We start from the raw sequence: 11,454 nt of genomic DNA, 5'->3' as shown, positions 1-11,454 counted from the left end.
CTGGGTCGAATAGAGAGTCATAACAACTGAGGATAACTGACTGGGAATTAATACCTGCAACATTACTGCTATGGACAATACTATACAAGGTGATTGGCTTTAATGCAAGAAATAATGGTTTTAATACTAATAAGGGCATTATAAAAGGGATACTTAGGAAGTTTTATCATTATTGTGGACATAAGAGGCACTAGTCATGGGTGCATTGCATAAGGGACACAAATACTATGGACTATATATAAGCGGCACTATATATGTGCGTTCTACCACTACAGTTGACATTGTATAAGGTGCAACACAACTGCGTGGTGTATGTATATTTTTTGTGCTAATACTGCAAGCTTTATTCCTATTGTGTGTGTATGATAAAAATACAACTAGATATTAATCTATTATTTATTGTTAAAGCATTGCATAATCCTAAAAAATATATTTTTTCTATATTATTCTCTATATATTGACGTGCATCCTATATATATGTGTATATTTCCTCGAATATGCTACTGTGATACATATAATGTAGATTTCTATCTGAAATACTATACCGGTGCCTATTTATGCTAATTACATATATATATAAAGGTGTATCATTTAAATGATGAACTATAGTGCCATGCTCTATATATATATATATATATATATATATATATATAGATATAGATATATATAGATATATTATGGTTGTGGATGTAAGAATACTACTGCTGTTGTGGTTTAGTTTGATTTGGTTAGATATAAATGTGCCTTAGGTTACAGTGGTAATACATTAGTGCATGTGTTACAATTATACATATATAACATGGATTACAATTTAATAACTGTACTATATTGCTATTTTTATTTTAATAATTGATCTATTTAAAGCTGAAACATGTTATTCTTGATTTTCAGTGTTGAACAATTGACAAATGTTATACAGGTTGAGTACCCCATATCCAAATATTTAGAAATCCGGAGTTTTTCGAGTGAGAGTGAGATAGTGAAACCTTTGTTTTCTGATGGCTCAATGTACACAAACTTTGTTTAATACACAAAGCTAGTAGAAATATTGTATTAAATGACCTTCAGGCTGTGTGTATAAGGTGTATATGAAACATAAATGAATTTTGTAAATGTAGATACACTTTGTTCAATGGCCAAAGTCACTAAAAATATGGGCTAAAATTACCTTCCGGCTGTGTGTATAAGGTGTATATGTAACCTAACTGCATTCTGTGCTTATACTTGGGTCCCATCACCATTATATCTCATTATGGTATGCAATTATTCCAAAATACGGACAAATCCGGTATCCAAAATACCTCTGGTCCCAAGCATTTTGGATAAGGGATACTCAACCTGTATATATAGAAAGTTTGTCATGTGTATTAATTAATATAGTGTTATTGTTTTCTGAAATCTAAAGATGTAATAAAGATTATAAAATAAATATTTAATATTTTTGTTATATGCTCTATTTTTTAGATATAAAATATTTTCCGTGTCAATATATTCGTAAAAATTATTGGTCAACAAATATACACAAATAATGTTATATCTTATAAAGTAAAAATACACATCGAAATATGTCTTCACATTTATAAAACCAATATAATTTCAGATTTTCATTTTTAAATTTTACTATTGGGTAATTGAAAACAAAATATTATTATTACAATATAAATATTGTATTTACTATAATGCTAATCTTTAGATTAAGTATTATTAAAAATCAATATATTTAATGTAATTTACAGTTATAACACATGGAGGAGGAGCAAAGAATACATTGTTCCCTATCTTTAACTGAAGAACAAGAAAATACCAACCAACCAAGGAGACAGAGCGAATATGATCTTGAAAAAAGAACGCAGCATCATGTAAATAGAGATTCACAGGAGGAAGAAGAATCGGCAGAGGAGGGAACAAGCACCAGGGCACCTAAATTCACAGATGATGAGACTGAAACTCTCATTGATGATGTAATTAAATTTAACATGCAACTATTTGGGTCAAAATATAGAGATGAACACAACCGCTTCAACATTACAACATGGGAGAAAATATCAAGAAATGTGTCTTGTGCAGGGAATACAGAGCGAACAGTGTCCAGCATAAAAAAAAGACTCAGAGACTGCAGGAGGGTAACTAACAATAAGATCCAAGCAGGACATAAGTTACAGAAAACATGGGAGAAAAAGTGTAAGGATTATTTTCGGCTGGTACACCATGAAGAAAGTGCAGCACCTAGCAGTACAGGTGAATAAATTATTTTTGGTATATATAATAATTAAAAAACGAAATACATATATATATATATATATATATATATAAGCACAGAGTCCACAGACCTCACAAGTAACAAAGGTACATTAAATCAGATCTTATTGCCGGTGTCCTAACAATGGTAACAAAGATGCTGTGTCCAATGATATATATTTCAGAGACAGGAAGAACTTCCTGCGTTTGAAATAAAAACAGACAGACTTGCCTGTCTGTCTTTATTTCAAATGCCAAGAGTGCAGCCTGTCTATGCAATATATATATATATATATTGCTATATATATATATTGCTAAATATATATGTTCACTCATTTGTACTATTTATATTTTACATGTGCAGAAAAACAACAGAAGAGCATCAAAACAGTTTCAAAAAATAAGAAGGCGACTCCAACAAAGTCTGATTCATCCAAGAAGAAACATTCACCAGCTTTGTCAGATCCCGAAGGTAATAAATTAATAACCAATTATTATGTTATATATTATATGTATTTTTAAGTAAAAAATATTAGAGATGTAAAAAATTGGGCCTTAATCAAAAAATATGATGCTCAATATATATAAATCATTACGTGTAAACAGTTGACGTAAAAAAGTTCATATTTTTTTAAATTTATACTGATTTCAGACATGGTTGGTGCAGCCAAATTTATATAAATTGTAAAAAATCATATGCACAGCAGGGAGAAGTGGATATAACATGTGTAAAAAGAATTACATTTGTGTGTGGTATGTATAATATGCATAAATTGCAATTTGACTATAATGAAGTCAGTTTTTTATATGTCCATAAATGATGACACACAAATACAATTCTATGTTATTTTTAATCTACTACTACTGCAATGCACATTGTTTTTCACAACTGCTGACATATTAGCTGCAGCAATCCAGCAATCCACTATGATTGAATGGGTGTGGTATGTAATGAATACATAATGTTTTGTTATACTCTTAGATACCTAAAATCCTGAAGGTCTTAATGGTTTTAAGAATGGTTTTTAATAAAGATAATGTAATTTTAATTTTTGTTACAGATACCATGAGCAAGCGACGTAGAAGAGTGTCCTTTAGACAACAGGACACTTTGGAGGAGAACATTGAAAAGGAGGCAAGAACCACAACGCAGGAGACAACTGTGCAGGTCACAGGCACAACGGCTCCAGAAGAAAATGTGCATGAGCACGGAACAACAATGCAAGAGACTATTGAGAATGAGCCCATACCAAATTTTGTGGAGGCCACATTGCCTAAAAGAAAGGCAATATATCATCATGAAACCCTTCCAGAAAATGTCATAAGACTTAATCAAGACACAGTGCATGAAACAATGCAAACAACAGAGGAGGAATCACAGCATTTGCAAGGGACAACACAACATGAGGACACGGTCCATGACACTAGGAAAAACGTACAGGAGGATTCAAGGCATGTAACAGTGATAACAGAACAGGACAATATAGCACAGGACATCAGTCCAACTGTTCAACAGGGAATAATGCATGAGACTTTGCCAACATTGCAGGCGACCGCAACAATAGAGCAAGAGAACACGGAAACATTGCATGGGACAGGTATTATTTTTAAAAACTTCCTACTGTTAATTTTTAACATATAAAAAATGAATTATATATATTTTTTTTATTTACATGCAGATGGAAACCATGATACCATCAGTGAAAGAATGGGGTGCATGGAGCAACAAATGAAAGAAGATATACAGAGAATAGAAAACAAATTGGATAACATGCAACAGACATTGTCAAAAATGCAGCAACGGTTAGATGAAATAACAACCACACAGCAGTCACAAGGAAATGCACTTTCTTCGATGACCTCGTTATTAAGCCATATGAATGAAAATCAGCAAATATTTAATTGTCAGTCACAGCAAATTCAACAGAGTATACAACATATGGTGGTATGGCAGTATGATTCTGTTACCAACTCCAGGATGATAGCCAACCTCCTTCAGCTCATGATCAATCAAGGAAGAGAAATTTCCACCTCAATACCACAGACATCGGGAACAAGCACACAAACACGTGGGGAAACCAACATTGAAACACAACATCAACAAAGAAGAAAAAATACAGAACCACAAACAACAAACACTACAGATGACAACATGGCAAGGCAATATCACCTTCAATCAACTCATTTAGCTTTTGGGACATATGCACTACCGAATCAGGGAATAACAACAGAGGAGCATCAATTAAATCAAGGTAGGGAAGAACAAGTAACACAGCAAGAGATGTATGTAGTGTAAGAGCAGCAATTATCACATCAAGGACAGCAAGACAAACATACAGATGACCAATATTAAATTTACAATGGCCCTCACTCTGAGTTGATCGCAGCAGCAAGAAAGTTAGCAATTGGGCAAAACCATGTGCACTGCAGGGGAAGCAGATATATCATGTGCAGAGAGAGTTAGATTTGGGTGGGTTATTTTGTTTCTGTGCAGGGTAAATACTGGCTGCTTTAGGTTTACACTGCAAATTAGATTGCAGATTGAACACACCCCACCCAAATCTAAGTCTCTCTACACATGTTATATCTACCCCTCCTGCAGTGCACATGGTTTTGCCCAATTGCTAACTTTCTTGCTGCTGCAATCAACTCAGAATGAGGGCCAATAGCCTTGCATACAGCTTTAAAGTAATAACTGGTAAATTTGTGGCCCGTAATAGTGTTTGATTATATGGTTGGGAGGGTGTTCTGTTTTGATATTAACTTTGTAGCTTTAGGTTGAGTGCCTGTGTATACGCAGACATGGAGACATACAGGTACATAGAATAGTGCTGAACGTGGGTGTCCGAGTTTCATTAAAGTTTGACCTTTTACCTTTTTTTACTTTTTTAAGGAACATCTGGAAGCCTAAACCGTTGAAAAATACATAGAGGTATACTCTACAAAGAAAAAGAAATACAAGAATGATTTTATATTTTCATTGAATTAACATTTTGACAGTTAACACATTAATAAAGATGGTTGAAAGATTAATTATAATTTATTTGAATGTTTTTTGACAAAATGATTTAAATAATTATATTAAAGTTATGCAATTTAAACGAAATATGTGATATCTGTTGTTACAATTGCCTTAACTGAAAACATATATCAATAATAAAAAAATGATTTATTTAATTTTTACGTGCTTTTAATATTTATATATATATATATATATATACATATATATATATGTGTGTGCGAGTCTTTCTTTACGAAAAATTTTGGAATTAGTACTATGTATTAGTGATTCATGTAACAGAGTAAATATTAAAGTTTATATTACAAGTGAATTAAATAGGTTGGGGGTTCAGATAAGCATGTATTAGGCTATTTGATAGAAACAACTAACTTGGCAAAAGACACTATCAGAATGTACCATGGAGATTGTGAATACATACACGCGCAATAATTAACTAGAAATTGCGTGATTAACTTATTCTACAAAGAGGAGGATGTGGTTATTTTATATGATGTTAAAGTAAAAAAAACACGTTAAAATTTTTAATTTTATTTTAATCAAACAAACATTTATATGAGATATAGCATTTAGTTTCAGAAAAATAAGGTTTAGAAATAATAAGCATTATATCAATAAATTAGGAGTATTGATTGAAGATTGTTCATAGTATTCCCTGTTTGATCCTGTTGAACATTACTTTCTGTATTCTTCCCAAAAAACCTAAAAAATAAATTTAACATTATAACGTATCGTAAGTAACATTATTTTAGAGATAAATAATTTTAAAATGCCTAATATTTGAAAAAGTAAATTATTACATATCACTTAGTTGCTTTTCAACTTACCTGATAATATTATAATCTGTCATTGTATGATCCAGAGGATTTTCATACTAAAACAATAACCACTTTTTTTTTTCTCTTTAAAGTAAACCAAAAATTAACAGTGTTATGAACTTGAAACTTGAATAAAAAATTTGAAAGTGATATTGACTAGGGACTTAGTCATATTTAAGATAGAAGGCAATGGAACGGAGAAATTCAACCAAATCCACATTCCCAAGCTGAGATATGCATTTCTGGAGAGCTTCCTCCCGATTTTTTTGGTCACGCTTTGGGGGGGTTTTGAGAATATTCAAAGACACTTTTTCAAGAAGGCTCTTTGTTACCTTTTGCTCCTTGTGAAATGCCATTACTACTTTGTAGAGGCCAAGTTTTTTTTCGGCAAGGACTATGTTCCACCTTCTGTGCCAGCCCTCCAACTTGTTTTGGGTTCTTGGAATACCACCAAGCATATTATCATAGACAGACCAAATGTGAGGTGGGAAAAGTGGGGGAGATCTGGTTTGACTTCTGCCACTGGTTCTAAAACGTCCCAAAACGTAAGTCTCCTCGAAATAGTTCATTAAAGGGGACACATTGGGTGGCATTATTTTTTTTACTTCTTCAAAGGCAGCAGGAATTTCGTCTGGTGGGAGAAATGCAAGTGCTTGAAGATGCCTTAGTTTCAAACAAAATGAATGGTCACGTCCATATTGTGTTGAAAGTCCAAAGGATTGTATTTTTCTCCAAATGTTTTGTCCGAGGTGAAACAGACAACACTTATGTGTGCTGTCTGGAAATACATCCTTTGCAGCTTGTATTGCTGCGTTTTCAAAATCAGTTAAAATAAACTGTGGAGCAAACTGAATGTCAAATTGTAAAGCATAATCCTGTAGATCTTCAAGAAATCTAGTGTAGCAATCTTGGGTCTTGCTACTCAGCAATCCATACACAAGTGGAACAAATCTTTGTGTTAATTCATCGGTTCCGATCATAGCATGAATGGAATAAATCTGACGGAATAAGGTTGGGCAAGTTTTAAATGTGCCATCCATAACCCAACAAGCTGCTTCATGAAGTTTTCTTAAGTTTAATTCAGTAGTAAATAAAAGTATTCGTTCATTATGGAAAGTTGTGTCCTTTGCCAAAAATTGAATGTCATCAATGTGGGACAAATGTGGTGGGATATCAATTTGATCCAGGGAGGTCGGTTCTGCAGGGCAATCTTCTCTCCTGGCTCTCTTTACTAGTTGTCGTAGACATTCCCTGTTGGGCATACAGGGAGCACTTGTTGATGGCATATCTGCAGTTACAGATTGAATGATGAGAGATGGGGGATCATTGGTATCCCGAGCACGTTGTTTGATAGCTGCCTGAGCTAAAGCCACATCAGTTTTCTCTGGTTTAGGGGCATGGTTATGTTCGCCATGAGTGTTCAGCTGATGCTGTCCAGCCACTATGGTGGTCTTAGCAAAGCAAGCGCAAGGTCCCGTCTGACGCTCCGTGCAGTGCCAATACACAACATCACCGCGCTGCTTGTTCTTTGCAAGAAGGTAGCCATCGATGTTCAGTAGCATTCCTTTCCGGGAAGGAACAAAACTAAAAGAAGCTTCTTGGGCCATTCTTGAAGAAAAATCGGTAGGATATGGATAAACCACAGAGTACTTGAATACGAGTAATGGATGTAACTATATATAGCACTGTGTTTTCACAATCATTTAGTGCTTAGAAAGAAGGAGGAGTTATTCATAATAACGTTTGGCTTACTGTACCAATGAAAATGTAGTATTTAAAAAAATAGGAAGGGCTAATAATATTAACATTTAAATTATATTAATTCTTTTGTTTGTTGAATCTAAACGAAATATAGTGTGTTTTCACTGTTCTTCAAATGATACTATTTACAGAAACAAACGTGTTGAGATTTAATAGGGTTTTGGGGTGCACAGAAAGTTAAGTGGGTGCACATCCATTATGGTACTGCCATTTTCATGAACGCTGTGAAGGATTGTAGGGCAGGCTGGGAGCTGTAGTGCCACGGCTTGAAGTAGCGGTTAGGGGTTGAGGTTTAGACGGGGACCGTCTTAAAGTAAACCTGTATGTATTGATGATATGAAGAGACGCACCTAGGTCTGGGAGGCTACAATTAGCGGGTAGGGGGTCAGGCAGGAGTTGGGGTGCTGAGCTGGGACAGGGGGTGAGCATGCCTTCAGGTATGTGACTGCAGAGTGTACGTTGGGCATGGCATTTTAATGAACGGTGTGAGGGGTTGAAGGGCAGGCTGGGAGCTGTAGTGCCACGCCTTCAAGTAGAGGATGGGGGTTGAGGTGTAGACGGGGACCGTCTTAAAAAAGAACGGTATGTATCGATGAGAGGAAGAGACGAACCTAGGTCTGGGAGGCTTGAATTTGCGGCTACTGTGTCCCGGTGTAAATGGGATGCAGAGCTGGGACTGGGGGTGCCATTCCATTAAGCTAGATGTCTGCAAGCTGGCTGTAGGGTCTTGAATTGCCATGATCAATACCATGGAATAAGGTTCAATTATTAACCTGCAGTTCCAAGGGTTGCTGTGGCATCGAGGTAAGCACTATTAACAGGATGCATCTTTCAAGAGTACTATTTTTTTTATAGTGTGTTAACATTGTGCCTAAAATTATACATAAAGAAATAAAAGGGGAGAGGAGTGGAATTGGAGTAGTTTGAAAAATAAGGGTGTACTGCTAATACTGGCGGTGGACTAAGGGCTGGTAATTTCGGGTGGAGGATAACTTTGAGAATAGGGATGACAAGATTGAACCTATATGTAACTGTTGGATTCATTAACTGCCACTAGATGTATGTAACCATGGTTAGAGTATCATAAGGGTTTGAGATTTTTCTGGGGAATATTTTGCTGGTATAAGATTGTTGTTTTAAGGGGTATATAACTAAGTAATAGGGGGAAGATATGATAGAGGACATAAATCATTAGTGAGAATAGTATGCTGAAAGGACACAGAGATAATAGCAGACTTGTCTGTGGTTTGATGAGTCATGGGTTTAGAGAGAAGACAAGTGTAGCCTGGACAAGATAATAGCTTTAACAAAGTTTTTGTAACTGTGGTAGTTAATTGAATTATTTTACTTGGAAAGGAAAATTTGTAGACTGACGCCAGTGTGGCGGTGGGGAGATTTAAGAAATGAATTCTAGGAAGATTATATATCGATAGTGTATAGTGTGTTTGTGGCCGAGGAGGAGGAGGAGGAGGGAGAATTACGACATTGTTCATAATTAGTACAAAAAAAAATGGAACTAGGAAAATGAATATTGTGGTACATTTCTGTGCGGAATATGTTCAAAGTTAGGTTGAGACATACTTAGGGGGAAACAAAAAGGGATGAGGGCAGGCAGGAGTGGCAGGGGTGAAAGTCTGGCCTGGCATTTGAAGGGAAGCTCTGAGGGGTTGAAGGGCAGGCTGGGAGCTGTAGTGCCACGGCTTGAAGTAGCGGGTAGGGGTTGAGGTTTAGACGGGGAACGTCTTAAAAAAGAACGGTATGTATCGATGAGAGGAAGAGACGAACCTAGGTCTGGGAGGCTTGAATTTGCGGCTACTGTGTCCCGGTGTAAATGGGATGCAGAGCTGGGACTGGGGGTGCCATTCCATTAAGCTAGATGTCTGCAAGCTGGCTGTAGGGTCTTGAATTGCCATGATCAATACCATGGAATAAGGTTCAATTATTAACCTGCAGTTCCAAGGGTTGCTGTGGCATCGAGGTAAGCACTATTAACAGGATGCATCTTTCAAGAGTACTATTTTTTTTATAGTGTGTTAACATTGTGCCTAAAATTATACATAAAGAAATAAAAGGGGAGAGGAGTGGAATTGGAGTAGTTTGAAAAATAAGGGTGTACTGCTAATACTGGCGGTGGACTAAGGGCTGGTAATTTCGGGTGGAGGATAACTTTGAGAATAGGGATGACAAGATTGAACCTATATGTAACTGTTGGATTCATTAACTGCCACTAGATGTATGTAACCATGGTTAGAGTATCATAAGGGTTTGAGATTTTTCTGGGGAATATTTTGCTGGTATAAGATTGTTGTTTTAAGGGGTATATAACTAAGTAATAGGGGGAAGATATGATAGAGGACATAAATCATTAGTGAGAATAGTATGCTGAAAGGACACAGAGATAATAGCAGACTTGTCTGTGGTTTGATGAGTCATGGGTTTAGAGAGAAGACAAGTGTAGCCTGGACAAGATAATAGCTTTAACAAAGTTTTTGTAACTGTGGTAGTTAATTGAATTATTTTACTTGGAAAGGAACATTTGTAGACTGACGCCAGTGTGGCGGTGGGGAGATTTAAGAAATGAATTCTAGGAAGATTATATATCGATAGTGTATAGTGTGTTTGTGGCCGAGGAGGAGGAGGAGGAGGAGGGAGAATTACGACATTGTTCATAATTAGTACAAAAAAAAATGGAACTAGGAAAATGAATATTGTGGTACATTTCTGTGCGGAATATGTTCAAAGTTAGGTTGAGACATACTTAGGGGGAAACAAAAAGGGATGAGGGCAGGCAGGAGTGGCAGGGGTGAAAGTCGAGCCTGGCAGTTTAAGGAACGCTGTGAGGGGTTGAAGGGCAGGCTGGGAGCTGTAGTGCCACGGCTTGAAGTAGCGGGTAGGGGTTGAGGTTTAGACGGGGAACGTCTTAAAAAAGACCTGTCTGCATAGACGGCATGACGACGCGCGCCTGGGTCTGTCCGCCTGGAATTAGCGGGCAGGGGGTCAGCTAGGAGAAGGGGTGCAGAGCTGAGACTGGGGGTGCCCATGCCTTCAGGTATGTGACTGCAGGGTGAAAGTCGGGCCTGGCATTTGAAGGGACGCTGTGAGGGATTGAAGGGCAGGCTGGGAGCTGTAGTGCCACGGCTGGAAGTAGCGGGTAGGGGTTGAGGTTTAGACGGGGAACGTCTTAAAAAAGACCTGTCTGCATAGACGGCATGACGACGCGCGCCTGGGTCTGTCCGCCTGGGATTAGCGGGCAGGGGGTCAGCTAGGAGAAGGGGTGCCCATGCCTTCAGGTATGTGACTGCAGGGTGAAAGTCGAGCCTGGCAGTTTAAGGAACGCTGTGAGGGGTTGAAGGGCAGGCTGGGAGCTGTAGTGCCACGGCTTGAAGTAGCGGGTAGGGGTTGAGGTTTAGACGGGGAACGTCTTAAAAAAGACCTGTCTGCATAGACGGCATGACGACGCGCGCCTGGGTCTGTCCGCCTGGGATTAGCGGGCAGGGGGTCAGCTAGGAGAAGGGGTGCAGAGCTGAGACTGGGGGTGCCCATGCCTGCAGGTATGTGACTGCAGGGTGAAAGTCGGGCCTGGCATTTGAAGGGACGCTGTGAGGGGTTGAAGGGCAG

At 37.4% G+C, this 11,454-nt stretch overlaps 1 protein-coding gene across 1 annotated transcript; it reads left to right on the top strand.

Annotated features, from left to right (window-relative positions):
• Positions 1–1,745: 1,745 nt before the first annotated feature.
• On the top strand, positions 1,746–5,260 carry LOC134949798 (uncharacterized). Its single transcript, XM_063938525.1, has 5 exons — positions 1,746–2,238; positions 2,603–2,710; positions 3,300–3,836; positions 3,918–4,490; positions 5,132–5,260. Exons 1-5 carry the CDS (start codon positions 1,746–1,748, stop codon positions 5,155–5,157), a joined length of 1,737 nt encoding a protein of 578 aa, XP_063794595.1. The 3' UTR covers positions 5,158–5,260.
• Positions 5,261–11,454: the final 6,194 nt, after the last annotated feature.

Source organism: Pseudophryne corroboree, chromosome 8, assembly GCF_028390025.1.
Source record: "Pseudophryne corroboree isolate aPseCor3 chromosome 8, aPseCor3.hap2, whole genome shotgun sequence".
In the NCBI taxonomy this organism is placed as follows: domain Eukaryota; kingdom Metazoa; phylum Chordata; class Amphibia; order Anura; family Myobatrachidae; genus Pseudophryne; species Pseudophryne corroboree.
This window is presented reverse-complemented; position numbering and strand designations above follow the sequence as displayed.